General features: G+C 29.2%; 1 protein-coding gene across 2 annotated transcripts in view; it reads left to right on the forward strand.

Moving 5' to 3' along the window:
- Positions 1-21,527, forward strand: part of LOC107458910 (beta-glucosidase 24-like) — a 24,300-nt gene extending 2,773 nt beyond the window's left edge. Inside the window, exons 3-12 of one of the 2 annotated variants that reach the window (XM_021126767.2) lie at positions 139-197; positions 679-754; positions 17,640-17,727; positions 17,914-18,169; positions 19,071-19,186; positions 19,355-19,569; positions 20,546-20,577; positions 20,870-20,972; positions 21,055-21,151; positions 21,258-21,527. In XM_021126767.2, coding sequence (XP_020982426.2) covers positions 139-197; positions 679-754; positions 17,640-17,727; positions 17,914-18,169; positions 19,071-19,186; positions 19,355-19,569; positions 20,546-20,577; positions 20,870-20,972; positions 21,055-21,151; positions 21,258-21,441 — 1,226 coding nt within the window. In that variant the 3' untranslated portion in view covers positions 21,442-21,527. The remainder of the gene's footprint in view (positions 1-138; positions 198-678; positions 755-17,639; positions 17,728-17,913; positions 18,170-19,070; positions 19,187-19,354; positions 19,570-20,545; positions 20,578-20,869; positions 20,973-21,054; positions 21,152-21,257) is intronic. The other variant, XM_052252073.1, reaches the window with a different exon arrangement.
- Positions 21,528-22,012: the final 485 nt, after the last annotated feature.

A 22,012-nucleotide genomic window follows, 5' to 3' on the forward strand; every position in this document is an offset into this window, starting at 1 on the left:
TCGTTTTAACTTTTTATATTTTAAATATTTTAATACATACTTCTTGAGTTATATAATTATATTAGAATTAATATTTTTTATTATATATACTTATAATATTTGTGCCCTTTATTTTCAACTTTTGTGAATCCTATGCAGATAAAATAAAGGATGAGAGCAGCGGAGAGATAGCGGTTGATTCATACCATCGTTTCAAGGTATATATATATATATATATATATATAAACATTTGTATTTGCCTCGTTCTATTCAAGACAGCTCATATATCACAAAAGGAGAAACTTAGTTGCAGTCGACTTCTCGTAAAATTGATAACTAAGAGCTGTTAAATAATTTAACTGATTTGATTAAATTTTTATCTAATAATTTTTAACTATCAACTTCATATGAAATAGACTACACCTTAATTTTTACCATCATGTAAATATAGGAACATGGTTCACAAGGGTAATTGCAGAAATCATTTTTTCTTTAAGAAAAAGAAAGAAAACTATTTTTTCTCTTGTACTTTTCTTTTCTTTTAAAAAAAAATTTTTAAAAATGATTTTTTTTTTCATTTTTCTCCGAATCATAATTCGTTAAATCTTTCCATAAAGAATTTCGTACTCTTTTCAACTGCTGGTTAATTTCAAGCAGCTCCCTACTGGATGTGAGAAGTGAAAATATTTCTTTCTTCAGGAGGATGTACAAATAATGAAGGAATTAAGGTTTGATGCTTATAGATTTTCCATCTCATGGTCAAGGATCCTACCAGGTGTGAATTAATGCATATTCCCATGGTCATCTATTCTTTATATATATATATATTGCGTGTGAGTATATATATATGGAATTTAAAATCCATAAAACTACTTAAACAAATATGGCTCAAATCTTAACAGTTATTTTAAAATATACACTGTACTGTGTAATATTTTAAAAATAGAATATATCACATGTTCAATTCTGAGTTTGGGGTGAAGAGCCTAACAATTTCTATGGTTTTTTAGAAATTATGGGGACACATAACTTGAGAGTGATAAAATTAATACCAAGTTGTAGTTTCAGTGAAATTAAAAGTTTAGTCTCAATGATTTATTTGAAGTATTCAGATCAATTTAAGGATTTTGTTAGATTTTAGAGGTGTTTTTTAGGAACATAGAGATTTGTAATTAAGCTCTATGTATATTTTGCTTCCTTAATTTTTTTTTTTTCTGTGAGAGCCAAGCTCTTGCTCTTCCCGAATTTTATATTTTTTTTCTTTCTTAAAACAGAAATTCACTTCAAATTGATTTATAGTTTTTTTCTTATGACAAAAGAAAAGAACTTTTGAAACGCGAAATGGAAATTGATTTATAATTGAAATTCTCTTAAAATGAATTTTGACATATATAGAAGATAAACTAAAAGTAAAAGATGGTCATAAGTCATAACTCATATAAGTTTGGTGATAATATCCTTTGGCAAGCGCTGATTACGTAACTTATACTACTATTTATTTTATTTTATAAGAATTTATTATTTTTATTTATTATTTAATTATTAATTTAATTTTTTAATTTAATAATTTAATAATATATTTTATTTTATATTTTTAAATATTAATAATTAATTAATAACTAAAAATAATAAATTTTAATAATTTTTCTAATATTTTACTGTATCTTATTGGTCTTATTGCGTTCACCGATTTTTCTTTCTTTCGTTTATATATTATTTTGTCTAATCCATCGTATAAATAGAATCTAATTACACACTCTTACATTATGTTTGTTTGAGAGAAAAATGAAAGGAAAGAAAATAGAAAGAAAAATAATTATTTTCTATTATTTGGTTAGGAAAAAAAATTAAAGAGAAAAAATGGATAGAAAAAAATTAGTGGAGCTACTAATTTTTTTTCTTTTTAACATTGGAAAGAAAATGGAGAAAAAACTAATATTTCTCTCTCTACTTTTAATATTATCTCTTTATTTTTTTAATATATATTATAATACAACGATAAAATTATTTTTTTATAACATTTCTTTTCTTCTAATTTTCCTTCCATCCAAACACATCTAAAAAAAATAAAAATTCACTCAATTTCTTTCTTTTCATTTCTTTTCTTTCTATTTCCTTCATCTCTATTTCTTTCCTTTTAACCAAACATAGCCTGACACTCTTAATTATCATGCAACTGCAGCTGGCTTTTCCTTTTCCGTAACCCCAAGCGAACTATAATGAAGCTATAACACCACCAGAATTTAATGAAAATAAAAGCAATTAAATGAAGCTATAATGACTTTAACAGAAAACAAATAAAGGAGCATAAGTAAATGAATAATAGAAGAAGATATTAAATTGAAACAATTAATTAATGATAATTAAATAAAAACAATAAATGACAAATGTAAATTACAATGAAAAGATTAAAGATATTAAAAATCAAAAATTAAAAAAATAATTAAATGACTCGAATTAGAGATAAGCAATAGATAACAAGAATTAAAAAAAAGCTAATAAAGGACGTGAATCATAAGAAAGTAGCAAATGAATATGAATTAAAATAGAAAGAGTTGGAGACGTTGAATCTTCATGATCAATAAAATTCGCTCTCTTTTCAATAATACAAAGTGTGATTTTTGGCAAATTATAAGTAGACTTAATTAATTATCAATTTCTTGATCAATTCCTCATGAAAAGAGATGAAGTACAATTTTTTATTTAAAATCACACAATTTTTAAGATCTAGATTTAGATTGATTCAACGCCACTTATCAAATTCTAAATCTAAAATTAGAAGAATTGTAAGTGAAGAATTTCAAGCTTAATTAATACGATCCTTTTTACAAGTTCTCATAGAATTCAAGTGAGATTCAAACTATTTTTTAATAAATTTAAATCTTTATGATAAAGAACAAAATTTTCTGTTAGAACAACAATGTTTGAATCAAGAAGAAGAGGAAGATATCATCAATTCATTATTATTTAACAGAGCTCCTCCCCTCAATGGAGAGAAGTTTAGTTACTCATAATTAAAAGAAAAGAAATGTGGATATAGAATATGTGCAGAGGAAAAAGAATGAAAAGGTGTGTCTAGAAGTGGCCCTCACAAAGTTTTTTAGATGGACTTTTATAATGCTTCTCAAATTCAAATGAAAATCAAATGCAAATTGTATCAAATTCAATTTTACTAAAATGACTAATTCTAAATGATTCTTGCTTTATTAATGGAATTGTGGCCTTAATTGCTTGTGACTTGTGGGCTTTGGTTGCATGAAAATGAGCTGGATTTGGGTGATAGTTTTGACCATCTAATCCATTAGAGGCTCCAAAGATTGGCAATGTTAAAGGCGAGTGTAGCCATGCACTCTTCATTAATTGGTGTTGTACGACAGTTTAACAATAAAAAATGAAGCTCCAGGAGCCAATTTGTGCGTGGCATTGATGTGCTCATACGCCTCAATAAAATTGGCGTGTTTAACGCTACCTTTTAAAGCAAAATCAAGCTCCTAAGGAAACAATCATCGAAGGCGTTAAGGAGAACTAACAACTTGTCTTTGTGGCGTGCTTAACGCCACCTTTTAGTGTAAAATCAAGCTCCCAGGGGAAGCAACCATCGAAGGCGTTAAAGAGGACTATATCTTCACAAAATTGGTGTGTTTAACGTCACCCTTAGCACCAAGAAGTCTTGAAGGCGTGCTTGTGCGCTTTGCTGCCGGTCCAAAATGAATGTCTACTATAAAGTATTATATATCGTTGAAAAGTTTTAGATGCCAGCTTTTCAATGCTGCTGGAAGCACGTCATTTGGACCACTATAGCTCAAGTTATGCTCCTTCTAAGGTGAAGAGCTCAACTTGGCATTTTGCTAATAAAAAGGATCAAAGACGTTATTTGAAACACACGCTTCATTCTTCTAGCATGTTAAATGCCTTGTATGTTTGAGAGCTGTTTTTATGAAGGTCGTTCATGGCCCAAACTTCATGTTCACCATAAAATATTATATATCGTTGGAAAGCTTTGGATGTCAACTTTCTAACGTCACTAGAAGCGCATCATTTGGATTTCTGTAGCTAAAGTTATGTTCCTTCAAAGGTGAAGAGGTCAATCTAAAAATTTGGCTAAAAGAAGGTCGAAGGCGTGATTGAAAACACATGCTTTTATGTTCTAGCGTGTTTAACACCGCTTCTATATTGGGAGCTGCTTTTATGAGGGTCGTTCACAGCCTAAACTTCACTTCCACCATAGACTATTATATATTGTTGGAAAGCTCTAGATGTCAGATTTCTAACGCCGCTAAAAGCATGTCATTTAGACTCCTATAGCTCAAGTTATTTTTATTAGAGTATGAAGAGGTCAGTGACTCGCTAGTACTCTGCTCAGCTTTCTTCCCGTGGCAAAGATTGGTGATTTGCACCCTCAGATTCAGTGTTCACTATTGACTATTATATATCGTTAGAAAGCTCTAGATGTTATCCTTTTAACGCCATTGGAATCACCTCATTTGGAGCTCTATTGGAATAGGAAGAGGTCAGGATTGCAAATTCTCTTTGAACCTCACTTAAGGCTCGTTTCCTACTTTTGCTTTTTGGGAGGTTTCTTCTTCTTGTATGTTACCTTCCTTACTTTTCCAAAGGCTTTTTTTATTGTCTATCTCCTCCTTTGTTCTTGCCTAACATCTTTCAATAATTTTTTACACTTGTCAAAGTACAAAGCCACTCCAAGAAGCATTGATTAAAGCACCAAAATTCTCAATTAAAACAAAAAAATCACTAACTTTGTTCAAAGAAAGAAACTTCAAGAAACATTGATTAAAAGCATGAAAATCTTAATAAAAACAAGAGATTACTATCTTTATTCAAAGAAATAATAACTAAAAATAACTAAAGATACTCATGCATCGCCACTAAACGCAGAAAAGTTCGGAAACACAGAAATGAAGGAGATACAAAATAGAACTTCAGTAAAGGAAATGCATAAAGAAAGGGCACTAAGATGTGCTGGATATGAAAAAGAAGAGAGGCGGAATACAATGATCGGCCCAAACGGCAGCACCAATAGCAGAGAAAGAAGATGGCACGGACAAAGAAGTCGCAAAAGAGTAAAAATGAGCAGTTACAACAAGTCTCTCTCTCTCTCTCTCTCTCTCTCTCTCTCTCTCTCTCATTAAGCGTTATAATGACACCTTCGAAACCGCAACGAATGAAGTCCCATCACCAAGAAAAGTAACGGACGGATGACGAAGCAACCGAGCACACCAAACATTGCGAAATCCCAATCTCGCCCGAAGGCAAGGACGATACTTTGTCCTCCCACGCAAGACTCGTGAACCCCAATGCCACGGAGAAATGAGCTTACCTAACGATGAGACTAAGCAAGCATACTCTCCATTTCTGGGGACAACTATTTCAGACCTGATCCTCGGGTCCCCAAATGGCCTTGCCATGACCCAGGTCCTCGGGTCCAAGCTTTGACCACGACCCAAATTGGCTAAGAGATCGCTAATCTCTAACTAACGTTCAAATTCGAATACCTCCTATATCTTAGCCAATAAGATAAGATAAGATAGCAGTACAAACTATATAAAGGGAGACAGAGGCTCCCTCAGGTACGTTACACACTCACAATCGTAATATATATCTCTTAGATCCATTCTGACTCGAGCGTCGGAATGCCTTTGTAGGTGCCACCTCCGCTGCTCCAAAAGTCCGATCATGTCCTCACCGAGACCGGCGAGTCTCTAATCCTTCCTTCAACTTGTACCAATGAAGTCTTGTACGCACTACAAAAATAATCACTTTTAGCGGCCATTTATTTTGCTTTTAGCGGCAATAAAAATAGCCGCTAATACATTTACCGGCAATTTGACATTAGCCGTCTTATGCTTCGTCGCTAAAATATTTTAGTGGCCATTATAACATTTGCCGATAAAGACTGTTTTAATGGCAGCAAAAAGTATATAACTTTTAGCGGCTATTTTCTTGGCAATTTATATGGCCATAAAAGTAATTCTAAAATTGCAACATTATTCACTTTTAGATGCCATTACTATTGCTGCTAAAAAAATTCTAAAATTATAATATTATTCACTTTTAGCTGCCATTACTATTGCCACTAAAATCTTAAAGAATTGTTTTTTAATTATACTCACTTTATTAGAACTAACAACCTATTTTTTCTATAATGATGATGATGATGATGATGATGATTTGCATTTGAATTTTGACAAAAAAAATTTGAAATAAGCTTTCTATTAAAATGCTCCTTTTGACAAACTAGAATATTAAAAGCAGTATTTGTCAATACATAATAGAGCTTTCTTTATCATTTCATTGACTTTGAATACGTTTTGCAGAAAATATAAAAAAGAAGCCAAAATATGTTCAATTCTTCTAGGCCAATGCTGTAGCAAGCCATCAACTATGAGTCCCACAGCAGTTGCAATGATGCCAATTCCTATAATACCATCTACATATATAACAGATTGAAATATAAGTTCAGTTAATGTTCCAATGCTTATTTTAAAATTCATAAAACTATAAACACCATCCAAATATAAATTGAATTTGAAAAACAAGAGTCATACAATGTCAAAAAAAATAGGCGAAGGGTGCACACTCAAAAGCCATGGTTGAGTTATATTTGGGTGAAGTAAACTAATAGTTAGATCTACCACTCGACTTTTTATCCATTTCCTTATACCAAATGCCACAAAATTCATAAATTCTAATGTCTATTAAACAACAAAATGAATGGATATGCACCAACATCTTAGCCAGTTAACAAAGAAAACAATTGGTTCACTTACAAGTTTTGGAAAAATAAAAAAAGAAAAGGTGTTTGAGATTCAATTTATTACTTTACAAGGTGTTTAACTATTTTTGCTTATATTTTTGTTTAACTATTTCATTAACCGTGTTCACATTTCAAAAACTTCACTGGCTACACTTAGTTTAAGTCTCGCTATTTATCAAATTGCAATTCAAATCCTATACGATTTCACTCATTTTTACAATATCTAAGTCTATAACATCCAGCACCATAAAAACTGGCTACCATTCCTTTCATGTTCATTGTTGCAAGTCACAATTTACAATTTTACATGCTAACATTCACTATCAGCACATTACCTATAACCATATTCCCAATTTCAATAAAGCCACCTAAAAACGAATGACAACTATCCCTATACTATAATTTATACTCTCAATACATGTCACTTCAAATTCAATTCAAACACCACTCCCCTGCATAGGCACGTTCATAATTTATACATATACACGTAGCAAAAGAATTTTATGGATGGAGAAGTTTTGTATAATGATTTATTAACATATATTAACGTAAAGCAAACAAAAAAAGAAAAGTAATCTTAATACGTAGTTGGTATAATATTATGTACGTATTAGTTAATTAGTGCTGGATTCAAATAATAATAGATAAAGATATAATCTTTTAAGAAAATAACTATTAGCATCAAACCTAATTTCAAGTGCTAAATGGTGCTAACTCATGACCACTATTAGCATCAGGAACCTAATAAATGCAGTAATGTCAAATAAAAAAAACAGTTCACAAGAAAAAATTTTAAATTTCAAAAATTACCTACATAAAAGAATTTTCATTAAAATCTTGAGTCATAAATGAACCTATTGAAACAAACTTACACAAAACTTGTTTCATAAAAGATAATTCAGCAAACATTTTTATTTTGATTTTTGTTCATCAACTTCATTTCTTCTTCATATTTCTCCTTTAACACCTTTATTTCTTATTGTAATTTTTGAACAACCTCATTAGCTAGAGCATTTGAAGCAAATTTACCATAAGATAATTTATTACCCCACAATAAAAAAGATGTTGGACTAAGTCTTAAACCACGTACGTAACCATTTCTATCACTTTCCAATACTTAAGAATAAGCATTTCCTTCCCAAGCAACACCATTAATAGATTCTTCATTAGATAGCTCGCCATTGTTTAACTTTCCTTCGATTAGTTCCTATATAGAAAAAACTAAATATTACAATTGAGTGAAGCTAAAAAGGATGATACATGTATGTTCCTATTTTAGAACTAAATGCATGATTTAGTTCTTTTATACTTTTCAATCACAACAAGAAGATACAAATTCATAAATTTTACTACTGCTTTTGCAGACTTTTCATCCAATGGTCTACCATCCTTACACCTTTTATAAATTTTGAAAAAAATCTCTGTTCGTGAATGTTCGATTCCATCCTTGGCCTAACAAAATAACAAAGTCAAAAGAGAAGTGAAAATGTGCAAATGTTCAAAAAAAATTTTAGTGTTCTCATATTATATATACTGTGCTGCGTTGCTAATGGTTCCAGAAAAAAAAAGCAGTGCATTGTTTTATAAAATATCTGAAATAAAAATTACGCATAAATACCAGTCATCCATTAATATTGCAATGCTTTTGGATCCTCCCGTGTGAGACATTTTTTGCTTTACCTTATTAATCTTATTTGTTTGGGTATATTTTTATCATAACACATTATGGATTAATAAAATACACTATTACACACACATGCCATTATTTCTCTATTTTTCTATTTTCTATATCTATACAGTTTCAATAAAATAGTAAATTCTATTTTTCCATACATGTTCATGGAATCTACTTTGGCCTAAGTAATTTGCTACAGTTATGGCAGAATTATAATTGAAAAATAAGAAAATGCTAATAAAACAAATGAAAATAACCCTTACCATGTTAGTTAAAGGTTTCAAAGTATTTTTACTTGATCAGGGAACCAATATGAGATAAGACCAATCCATTGATCTCTTGGGACTTATTTCGGTCTATTCTTCAATAAAACATCTTTGGTTTTGTACTATTCCAAATATATACCCTTTAAGTCACATTTATAATCTTTCCATTTCTTCTCAATTGATCTTTTTACAAATTTCTCACCAGGTATTGGGATAGAAAATTTCTTCTACAAAATGTTCAAGCAATTTCTTAATTAATCAAATTAAATTAAATTAGAATCCATTAAGAATAATAAATTCTTACCCTCACAATTTTCATCAATTTATTTGTCTCTTCTTTATCATAACATCTCAAGTCATCTATGATTAAAGGCATTATTAAAAGAGTTCTAGCTAGAATACCAAAAAAACTAGCAAGTTTTCTGCCTTCTTTTCTTATAGCTTGGTTGCGATTATTAAATTGCACATCAATTATCTTTCCACGAAGCATGTTCTAAATTTTTTTCAACAATGTAAGTTCTCTAACCCTCTTTACCTCTGGATGACTTAACAAAAAATGCAATTATTAAGTGAAAAGAAATATGAAAATATAATAATATCATATTTAAAGCAATAATAATATCACCTAATTCTTCATCTTACTCAGAATTTATACTATTAGAAATATTGGGAGTTTGAGACAAATTCTCATCATTCAATAGTTGCTCCATAAAAGGCAGCACTTCATCAGCATAATTTTTCTCTTCAATAAATCTAACACGATTCTTTTTAGGCACTCTTAAATCTGTACTTGAGACAACACTCTCAAGATTATTATCCTCAATAAGTTTGTGTCTTTTGCTTGCTATTGAAGCAATGTTCAATATATGACTTTTTATAATTCTTCTTTGATGCATCCATATCCTACAAAGTCAATAGAAATTAAAGTATAAAACCTGTACATTCAACAAAACAAAACAAAAAACAGATTAGGAAAAAGAGAAAAAATTATTAAAAAACAGAACTTAAGAATTCTAACCTGAGTTTCCAAAGCTTTTATGTAATAGCAGGACAAGGTTAAAGTGAATCAAGTTATATTATACCAGCTTTATTAGAGAAATCAGATTCCTACTAACATGAATGTCATTTCACGATGGAAAAAAGAAAAAGGTAAAATAACATATAAACTCTCTAGGTCAACATTAATGAATAGAATAAGTAACCAATTTTAAGACATAAAAGATCCTTCAAACTCAAAGGTCAAAATTCAAAACATTAAAGTAAGAGCTATATATCAAAGTAAGGGCTGTATCTGCTTCTCCATGCATGTACCAACACTTCCCCAAATGAGCATGTGCAGAAAAATGCAAGTCACTTGGTACACCTCTCTAAATAAAAAATATAAAATTAATAAATAAAAATAAAAAAATGTAAAAAATGAGAATGCAAAATGTAAGAGTTCTCAAAATATTACCTAACTTACTCAGAATTGTCATCAGTTTGATTTGGTAAATGTTCGTGATCAATTACTATACCATTAACCCCACTTTTAACCCAATCATTATTTTCATCCTCAAAGTGACGAATTTTCTCTAACAAAGTTAAGTCACCATTATCATTTTGCATTAATTGCTCAAACTGCATAATTTTCTTTTCTCCCATATTATATATGTCTCGAGGACTAATTAGCCTAGGGATAAACCATTCATGATCACGAGGATCTTTCACAAATATCACTTGTTGAGCTTGGTTTGCAAATACAAAAGGTTCATCACTCTCTCGATCACCGGTATGTATTTAGCGTAAAAAGTTCACTAGTGTGAAACTCAAGTCATCTTTCTTAACTCCTCTACCTTTGGTTATGTTAACTCAGTCACATTTAAACAAGACAACCTTAAATTCTTCAAAGTAATTTAACTCTATAATATCAGTCAATCTTCCATAATAATTGATATTTCTCGACTTGGGAGCATTATCACTTGCACTTACATAGCTAATCACCTTTGAAACAACCATGACACCAGAATTTTGTGTTGCATTGGACTCTTCATGCTTCTTTGTTCGAAATCGATATCCATTATTCAAATCAAAACCTTTGAATCGTCTTGCAATGTAATTTGGACCTTGTAAAAGTGTTCTTATATCACTTTGGGTACCAAATGTGATATCCAACTTGTTATTCTAATCAGAAAATAATATAGAAGTAATAAACTTTTGAGAAAGTAACATGATATTAACCAAAAAATAATAATTAAATCCGTTACTTACTTCATCCTTAAACCATTCATGAAATGAATTAAAATGCAAGCGATCAAGTTGATGTGGAGAAAGACGACGCTTGCGATGTGTTCTCTTGATCTCGCTAATATTTTCATTGTACATGTGACCCATATATATGTCACTAATAATGTTATATATGGTAAACAATAAAGAGAGTTAGATGATCACTTACTTTCTATAATCTTTAACCACTTTAGAAGCACAATTGAAGAGTACATATCGATGGGTTTGCAACCATGTTTTATCATCTATTAGAAATACTTCTTTGCCAAATGGCTTTCCAATAGAAGGAAAAAGGCATCCTTCTTGATCAGCCTCATACTCAATCTCCATTTTATTTTTTGTTGACCAATAAGATTTTGAATCTCCACCTTTCATATATAGTGAGCAAAATGTCAAATACTTATTTGAAATATATCCCTTTGCTATAGAATCTTCCAGACATGCTTGATTTTGAACATATGACTTTAAAGTGTATAAATACATATAACATAAGTTAATATTATTCTACTATATATAAAAATGGACTGAACCTACAATTTAAATCTAATATATATAATTATCCGCATCTTTCTATTGGATACATCGAGCGATATTGGACAGGACCTGCAATTTTAGCTTCAGTTGCTAAATGAATAACCAAATGTACCATAATTGTGAAAAATGATGAGAGGAAGAGCTTCTTCATGTCACACAATATTAAGACAATCTTCTCCTCAAGTAGTGTTAATTTTTTCACTTCAAAATTTTTACTGCATATCCCTCAAAAGAATGTGCACAATTTGATCAAAACAAAGCTCATCTTTTTATCTACTGTTCCTCGTAAAGCAAGTGAAAGAAGTTCTTGCATTATAACATGAAAATCATGAGATTTTAGCCCTGATATTTTCTGTTTCCAAATGCAACGAGAGACATTAGATGCATAACCATGTGGAAGCTTAACTTTTTTTAATACTTCACAAAACAACTTCTTTTCAGCAAAAGACATTGAAAAATAAGAAAGAGAGAGAAATGTCTTTCCATTAGCTCGTTATTGAGGCCATAAGCTAGATCTTATATTCATCTGTTTCAAGTCCAACCAAGCCTTCAAGTTATTTTTCGACTTTTTACCCAGACCTAAAAATGTATATATCAAGTTATCACACACATTTTTTTCTATGTGCATCATGTCAAGGTTATATATGTTGCATCAAATTTGTTTTCCAATAAGGGAGATTGAAAAAAATACTCCTCTTTATCCATATATTTTTTTATCACCCCACTAACATCTTCACCAAGCTTACCAAGAAAAAAATTTATGCCTCTAGTTTGATTCAAAACTGATGACCCTGATATTGGACCAGGCGCAACTCTTGATTCTTTAGTCCCATCGAAAGACCTTGCATCATTTCAATATTTATTATTATACTTCAAAAAGCGTCAATGACCCATGTTGCAATACTTTTGACTTTTTGTGAGCCTTATAGAATGAGTGTTTATATTGCAAGAAGGGCAAGCAAATTCACCATAAGTGCACCAACCAGATAAATTACCATATGCTGGAAAATCATTTATTGTCCACATGAGCCCTGCTCATATTAAATGTCTTCTTATCAAAGGCATCGTAGGTTTTTATCCCAACATCCCATAATTCCTTTAACTTTTCTATCAAAGGTTGCAAGAAAATATCAATATTATTTTCAGGCGTTGTTGATCCAGGAATGAGTAATGACAAAATAAAAAACTCTGGCTTCATGCACAGCCATGGTGGAAGGTTATATGGCATTAAAATTATTGGCCATGTGCTATGTTTACTTTTCATTTTACTATATTGATTAAATCCATTAGCAGCTAATCCTAAACGAACATTGCGAGGATCTTTAGAAAATTCTTCATGAGAATTGTCAAAATTTTTCACGCTTTAGAATCTGCAGGATGTCGCAAAGTCACATCTTTATTGCGTTTGTCATGATGCCATCTCATCAATTTAGAAATTCTTGAAGACATAAACAGTCTCTGCAACCTTGGCTTAAGGAGAAAATACCTTAAAACCTTAGCAGGGATTTTTTTCTTATTATTTTTCCATCTAAAAGCTCCAAAACTGAGCATTCGTTGATGTTCTTATTAGCCAATTCATTCCTGAAAAGCATACAATCGTTGGGACAAGCATGGATCATTTTATACTTCAAGTGCAATCCCTTAACTATCTTTTTAGTATTATAATAAGAAGTAGGTAACTTCTCACCATCGAAAAATACTTCCTTTAATAATCCTAGCAATGCATTAAAAGACTCGTTGCTCCATTTGAATAATTGCTTTAGATGGTAAAGTTGTAATAGAAAAGAAAACTTGCTGAATTTCTTGCATCCAAGATATAATTCTTTATCTTCATCTTTTAGTAACTTGTCAAACATTTCGACTTCTGGATGAGATTCATTTCCTGACGCATGTTTGGCTCCTCCAAGTTTGGCTCCTCATCACCACTTTCTGAAGGGTCATTATCTATGCTCTGGGTAAAGCCATTATAAACATCCTCTATCATTCCTACCATATCATCACTCCTATTCTTTTATACAATTAGTTTTTTCAATAGGAGTAGGTAATTTTAAAAATTTCCCATGACAAAATCAAGTGTCATGTGATGGCATAATACCATTAACCACCAGGTGATCATAAGCTATTGTTCGATCCACTAAATAGTGTAACACACATTTCTTATAGGGACAAGCAATTGATTCTCCATTACTTTGATGAAAGATATGGTCTAAAAACTTTTCTAATCTCTCTAGATACTCTTCACTAATTCTATCACATTGCATCCATCTTCTATTTCTAAAATTGTCCATGATCCTTTTATAGATATTTTATATCCTAATTAAAATGAATAAATTAAAAATATATAAGTATCAAACATCAAAGACTAGGAAATAAGGCAACCAATCTCTAACATAGATAAATAGAAAAATTAGTTAATTATCACTTATTTTAAAATTAGCAAAAATCTGAATTGTGACTACTCAACTTTAGCATAAGATGTAGGTATAATTTTTTGTTTTTCTTTTTAATTAAGCTGAAAACTTTTTCTCATTTCTTTCTTTTTCTTTTACTCTTCAATCTGCAAATAATTAAATTAAGCAAGTTAAGACACAATTAAATAAAAATTTTCTTGGCGTATTTTTGATACTTAAGTAAATAAATAAAGCCATGGACACAGTAAATACTACCTCTCTCATAAGTCACTATTGAATTAATTTGATAGAAATAATAAAATAAGAATTAATTAATATTTGATTAATTAATAAATAAAGTCATCCACATAGTATATATTTTTTTGAGAAAAACTCAAAATAGCCTCTGACAATTACTTCAAAAGATAATGAGGCCCTTGACCAAAAAAATACCAATCTAGTCCCTGAGATTTATTTTTATAGGACTGATTAGTTCCTGTATCAAAAAAAATCAATGTTGTTTTTTTTTACAAGGGCTAATCAATCCCAAAAAAGAAATCTTAGGAACCGGGTTGGATGTTTTTTTTTTAGAGACCTCATTGTCTTTTTGAGATAATTGTCAGGAGGCGAATAGGGTATTCACTCAATGTTTACCTCATGTATGTGTGGTATTTATATCTAATGTCAATTTCCTGAGCTAAGAATTAATTAATATTTCATTATAAAATATTAGAATAAAAAGGTATAAAAGAGACACGGGTGTATGGTTTAGGTGAATAATAAGAATAATAAAAATAGTGATCATTAATAGTATACAACTTGGGATCAACAATATTTGCAAAAATCTGGAAGAAAATTAATTCATACTGTTTTATGTGGCAACCATATGGAATCAAAATTTGGTTAAATGATCACCAAACAGAAATAGAAAATAAACATTATAAAACCAAATTTAAGTTCACAAGTAAAATCGAAATGGAACAAATTCTGCTTTAACACTAGTGAGGTTTTGACAGAATGAAAAATGAAGTTAAATTTATCACTCTATAAAAAATATCATGAGCTTAGCAACTAGCAAAAAATACAATATAATAATAGCTGGCATGTTTTCTATATTTCATAGGAGTATGATATCAGGTCAAAGAAAAACTTAACTTCGTAACTGAAGAATTAATTACAAAAATACTTCATAAACTAATATTGGATTATGGATATTGATAAACCTCAAACTAAAAACATATTTTTTGGTGAGGAAAAAGGATCAAAGACCCCAAACTAGAACAGCCAGATCAAAATAAAATAATTAGCTATTCACTAAACTCAAGAATCTAGCAGCTATCAATAGACCAATCGGTACAATATCGCTATTGGCCACATGCACTAAAGAAAGACATAAATAAAACCTGAAAGTTCATTTCGGTATTTTATCAAACACAAAACTGGTAGCCCATAAATCAATACATACTTAGTAAATTTACTAATTTTTAGATTAATAATTGTACAAAATTTAGGTGAGCCACTATTTCAAAATATAGACAATAAATACAATATAACTACTCGATGATTGAATAAGTTTCAAACCTGAATATGGTTTCGGAGTTGACCCAGCTTGAATTTCTGGTAACCAAACTAAATTAAAATGATATATTACAGATTACATCACTTCTAAAAAAAACAACAATAAAAATTACCTGTTTTTGTAAAGCCTCTCTCAAATGAGATACAAAGCTAGTTCTAGATGATTCTATAGCTGTTAGTTGTTTAATACAGTTCCTAGGTATGGCATTATGTCCCTGAAGTCCATCCACTACTACAGATCACAGATTAAATAAGTAAGAGATATCCAAATAAGATGAAATCAACAAAGATTCTCATTAAACACATTATCTAATAATCTACTTACATTATAGCTAATACACAAGCTACTTGGATGAAAGTATAATATCAAATAAATGCAGGGAATGTATTAAATAAAATAAAATAAAATAAAAAAGATAAAAATAATAATAATAAAATATTTTTTAGTTGTTCAGACTCCAGATCCCTTGTTTCTATGAGGCAGTTACTTGAACAAAACCCATTTGATCTCAAACGATTGTCTAATTTTAGTTACGCACATGAATTGGAAAAATAATAATAAATCTTATGGTTTATATATAGATTAAAACACTCAAATCAAGCTCGTAAGTTAAAAACACACATCAAAGGTAGATTAATTAGATATCATCCAAATTGCAGATTTCTTTATCATCTCACATCTTAAATTGAAAATAAAAATAAATCAAAAGACAGTTCAATTGATCACATATAGCTTCAGTTGCACGAACAAGAATTAGCATTAATAGCATAAAACTAAATTCGAAGCTTAAGAATTGGAACCACAAGATTTGAAATAGTGAAAATAATGAGTAACGCAAATGCGAAGATCTAACTTGTAAGAGAATGAAATGAAGGAGTTGTAAGAGAGAGCACAGTAAATCAAAGCTGCGAAAGAGTCGACTCGACAATACCTGAAGGAGCAGATCGGAGCTACAAGAAGGATCTGAGTCAAAGAACGAGTTCGTGAGTCCTAAATCGAAAATGAGAGAGAAAGATAGAAAGCGATAGGTATGAACCTTTTTCTTCTCTGAACAACATAGAAAGCGATAGAAGGATCTAAGTCAAAGAGCACAGTTGCTTGATCTGAACTGCGACGGCGAGGGTGACAGCGACCGCTACGGCGAGTTTCAGCGGTGAGGTTAGGCTCTCTCTTCTATGAGACCTCTTTCTTTGGTTTCTCTGAATCTCTTATTTCTTTAGTTTAAATACAAAATTATTTTAATAAAATAATACTAACAATAATTTTATGGCCACTAAAAATATTTTATTAAAAAGATAGGCATAATAATAATAATTGTCATTACAATATATTTTTAATAAGAATAATACTGACCATAATTTTATAGCCATTAAAATTTTTCATTAAAAAATATTTTAATGATAATAATACTAATCATAATTCTATGGTCACTAAAAATTTTTTACAAATAATTTTTTTATATTTATTAGTGACAATAAAGACAATTACCATTATAAGATATAGTAATAATGGCAAATATATAATTATCGCAAAAACATAACTTCAATTAAAAAATTAATGGCCATTATGTTATTACCACTAAAAATTTGTCGCTAAAATATATTTTTTTTTTGTAGTGACACGTAACTAACATATTCTCTAACTTTCTAATTTCATTGCCAACTAAGCCTTCAAGTTGCTGCTGGTGCATAAATAATTCTACAAGTTGCAATATTTGCATGCTGTAAAAATATAGAAAAAGAATTACTAAAATTTGGGAATTAGAGATAAAAAAGGATAAAATTCATCGGGTAGAAAGGAAATTTAGAGAGAAGAGAGATGTCTTAAGATATTTCACAATTCATCACATATTTCTCTTTCACTACAATTTTTAATCCTCTATTTTTAATACTTCTAATTATATCAAACCTATATTTATTATTTGGGTCAAGTCTAATTGTACTTACTACAATCCAATCATACTCATTATTACACATGCCTAATTAAGTATTTGACACTGCCGTTTTTTTTTTCACTAATCTTGGATTAAATAAAAAATCATCCTACACCTTTAATTTATACATGTCTTTCATTAATGTCTATACTCATCGATCAACTCGTAGTTGTAGCTTCTAAATTTTGATTTTTTAGTTTTACACAAGAATGTTGAAGACAAAATTTGTGGAATGCTTGGCAACAGGTTTGACACCCTTCATAACACTTTTCCAATACGATTATCCCCAAAGTCTCGAGGATGCATATGGTGGCTTTTTGAGTCCTCAAATTGTGTAAGTTAATACTAACAATATAATTATGACAAAAAAAAAAATAACAATCATTAGGGTTTTGCCAAGTGAAACATTAAAAAATTTCACTGAGTATCCTCAAGCAAGGCAAAACCCTACTTATTAAAAATTCTTAAATTACAAGAAATGGAAATACATATGATGTTTGGGAACTTGTGATCATGATAGGAAGGATTTCACAGACTATGCAGAGGTATGCTTCAAAGCATTTGGTGATAGGGTGAAGTACTGGATAACCTTTAATGGGCCATCCATTTTCTCTAAATTGGGTTACACAATTGGAAAATATGCTCCTGGAAGATGCTCAAGTTGGCTAAACTTGAACTGCACCGGTGGTGATTCAGCTACTGAGCCCTACATTGTTACCCACCACCAACTTCTTGCCCATGCTTCTGCTGTCAAACTCTTTAGGGAAAAGTACCAGGTCACCTCTTCATTCATTTTGAAAAATGTTTTTTGTATTATTTCCTTCTAGATATTTTTATGATAATAAAATTATTTATCCCAAAAATTTAACTTGTTATATATAGAAGTGTATAAATAAATATATATCTAATTATTTTAATCACATTTTTTTTATATCTTTTGATCATAGCAGTTCTAATACTATATTATAATAAAGATAGTACAAATTTTATAAGATTAAAGAAGATAGATGTTCTTACTCATTAATATTATTCAATCATGGTGACATCGATAGAAAAATACTTTTCTTGGTATAGACTTGGGTTACTAATTAACATGAATATAAATAAAATAATGAGTAACGTGATAAATAAATTTTTGTCAGACATTAATTTAAAAAAAAATTTAGTAAAATTTTTTATGATAGTAAATATAGACAAATTAATTTAAAATAAAATTTTCTATCTTATTCATAGGGTTAATTCGAAGGTCATATATCCACATTTGTTATTTTAAAAGATTTTATTGATATTTTAAAAAAAATAATTAATCCGTACAAAATATAAAGTTTCAAAAATTTATGTGTCAATTTACTCTAAAATTTCTTTTTAATATTTTATTAGTAAAATCAAATTCAGGTATCATATATATGGGATGATCCTGACTCATGATATTTGTTTGAGTATCTTCAGAATATTATATTTATTTAGTAAAATTATATTGTACTTTTAGCCTATAAATAAATACTTCTTATTATTATACATTCTATGAAAATAATAACATTTGATATTTATTCTTAACTTATTATCATGAATTCACGAATCAAAATAAAAAAATGATTCTTATGATACTTTTCAATAAATAAGTAGTCTCTAATTTAATTACTTATATATTAACCTAATTTCGGTAATCTCCACCAGGGTACACAAATGGGACAAATTGGGATCATTCATGGCACTGACTGGGTTGTACCGTTGTCCCAATCCAAGGAAGACATTGATGCAACATCTAGAGCACTGAGTTTCTTGTTCGACTGGTAACTATATATATAAACCCAAATTAACACTTGGTAAAAAGAATTAGAAAAGAAAAGAAATTAAAGGTTCTAATATAAAGTTCTTAATTAATTATTCTTAAGTTCAAATATTTGCGTTTTAAGTATAAGTTGTACAAATTTTATTTGCTATTTGTTTACTATACATAGGTTTATGGAACCGTTGCATTCTGGTTCGTATCCAGCTATAATGATTGAGAATGTGGGAGAAAGACTGCCAAAGTTTACCGAAAAAGAATCAGATATGTTGATAAATTCTTTTGATTTTATTGGAATAAATTACTACTCTTCAGTTTATGCAGCTGATATCAAATGCCCAACTCAAAATAAAACCTACCTTACGGACTCATGTGCTGACCTCACCTGTAAGCTATATATTATGCATGCATTAAATATAATTTTCTTAAAGGATGTAGTCTAGTTAGAGTTAGTTATAAAGTTAGTTGGTTAGTTAGTGTTAGATAGAGTGTTAGTTAGAGCTATCCGCAAATAGAAAGGAAGATATATGCAATTAGGGTTTAGTGTTATGTTAACTTCCACTTTAGCGAACAACTATTATATATATCAATATTAGTTATTAGTATAAAATATATATTAAAATATAAAATATAAATTAAAAATAAATTAAATTATATTTATATTTATATACAAATATATAATAACTGATTTTAATATATAGTTAGTATTTTGTGTATATATATTATATCAGAGTGAATTCTAGTATACTTATATTTACAGTAGTTACAATAGTTATATAAATAATATTGTTAAAATTAAAGTCACATTTTATATATTTTATATATTTTGATAATATTTTTTAGCATATTTTTAAAAAAATGTTGTTAAATAATAAAAAAATCTTACTTTAATTTTATCAACATTTTAAAACATCCTAACTACGATAGATACGGTAACATAAGCATATTAAAATGCATCTTGTATCAGTTTAGAAGTGTCATGATTCATTCTTTTCAATTCAGCCTAAAACACACTACCAAAGTCTTTCTTTCTCTGCCTTTCTCTGTCTTTCTTGTTACTCAAGCTAGCCACCTTCTTCATTTTCCTTTTGTTGATTTTTTATTCGATTATCTATAAAAATCACTATTAGTTAAACCGCTTCACTGGTTTTACTGATTTTTGACATTTTTGCGATAAGTTTTTCAACTTGACCCAATTAGAGTGATCATTCCAGAGTAGCTCATTGAATCAGCTAGTATATAATCCTAGAACCATGCATGTTATTTATTATAATAGCATGCCTTTATAATTTTTTTAATTTTTACAATGATAGTATTGTTATAAAGTAATCCTCGAATTGACATATTTTCAATGATGTATCAGTTGAGCGTAATGGAATACCCATCGGGCCAAGGGTAAGAATTAATTAACGAAGAATATTAGAGTTACATTAGAATTTATTATTTTTAATAATCAGTTAGTTATTAATGCTTAAAAATATGAAATAAAGTATGTCGTTGGATCATTAAACTAAAGAAACTCTACTAAAATAATTGCGTTGATGGCTAGGTAATAGTAAAAAATAATATATTCTAATAGGCTCTAGTATTTCTCTTAATTAATTAAAATATACCATTAAAATTTGAAACTTTTGTTACTACTACTAATTAAATGAAAATCTTCAAATAAATTATTCTATATATGTAGGCTGCTTCAGATTGGATATACCTTTACCCTCAAGGAATTGAAGAATTATTAATGTACATCAAGATCAAATACAACAACCCAATCATATATGTAACAGAGAATGGTACATCAACATGCAAAATATTATTTAGAAATAAATAAAAACCGTATTACTAATGACACTTTTTTTTTAACGTAATTTGTAGGTTATGACAATTTTAGTGACGAAAATCAATCACTCAAAGACCAAACAAGGATAGATTGTTACGTTCAACATCTTTCACATGTTCATAATGCTATAAGGTGAGTAGTAATTTTGTTTTTTTTTTTTTCTCAAATTGCAAATTGTTAATTAAGGTTTACCAACTAAATCTATGGTTTACATTTTGTATAATTTCAAATTTGGTAGGAATGGGGTCGATGTGAGAGGCTACTTTATATGGTCGCTTTTGGATAATTTCGAATGGTGCGATGGTTACACTGTTCAATTTGGGATTGTCTATGTTGATTTTGCTAATGGATTAAAGAGATATCCAAAGGATTCAGCCAAATGGTTTAAGAATTTTCTCCATCAAGAATATAAATCCCAGTGAAAGTGTTGATGGATGGAGACAGCAGCTTATTATTCTCTTCAAAGAAAATTAAAAAAATTTTTACGTAGTATATTTCCTACTTTTTACTTTTTGATGCATATTTTCTATTTGGATTGATATAAAGGGATTTATTATCTTCAGTCTACATGTATTATTACCATCAGATAAAATAATTTTTTCCCTGCTATTATCATCAGAGTTAGAGAATTAGTGTTAGAGATATAAGTCCTATAATCTATTATCTCTTTTTATTAGTTTAAATTTTTTTAAAAAATAATATTTTAATATGATATCAAAATTTTTATATTCTAAATATTTAGAATTTGATTTTTGTTGACTCCATAAAAAATAATTTTGATATAAGATAAATAAAAAGATAAAAAAAACCAATAAAAATTTTTCACAAATCTAAAATGATATCTTGCATAAGCAGTATGTTAAAAATATAATTATTAATATACTTTCAGTTATTAATTTAATTTTTTTTAAATATCTTAAGAATTAGTATAACAGAATATCATACAGAGTTTAAAAAAGTAGAGTTGACAAAAATATTTTTATATGAAAAAAA

The sequence above is a fragment of the Arachis duranensis genome, chromosome 7 (genome assembly GCF_000817695.3).
Source record: "Arachis duranensis cultivar V14167 chromosome 7, aradu.V14167.gnm2.J7QH, whole genome shotgun sequence".
Lineage (NCBI taxonomy): Eukaryota > Viridiplantae > Streptophyta > Magnoliopsida > Fabales > Fabaceae > Arachis > Arachis duranensis.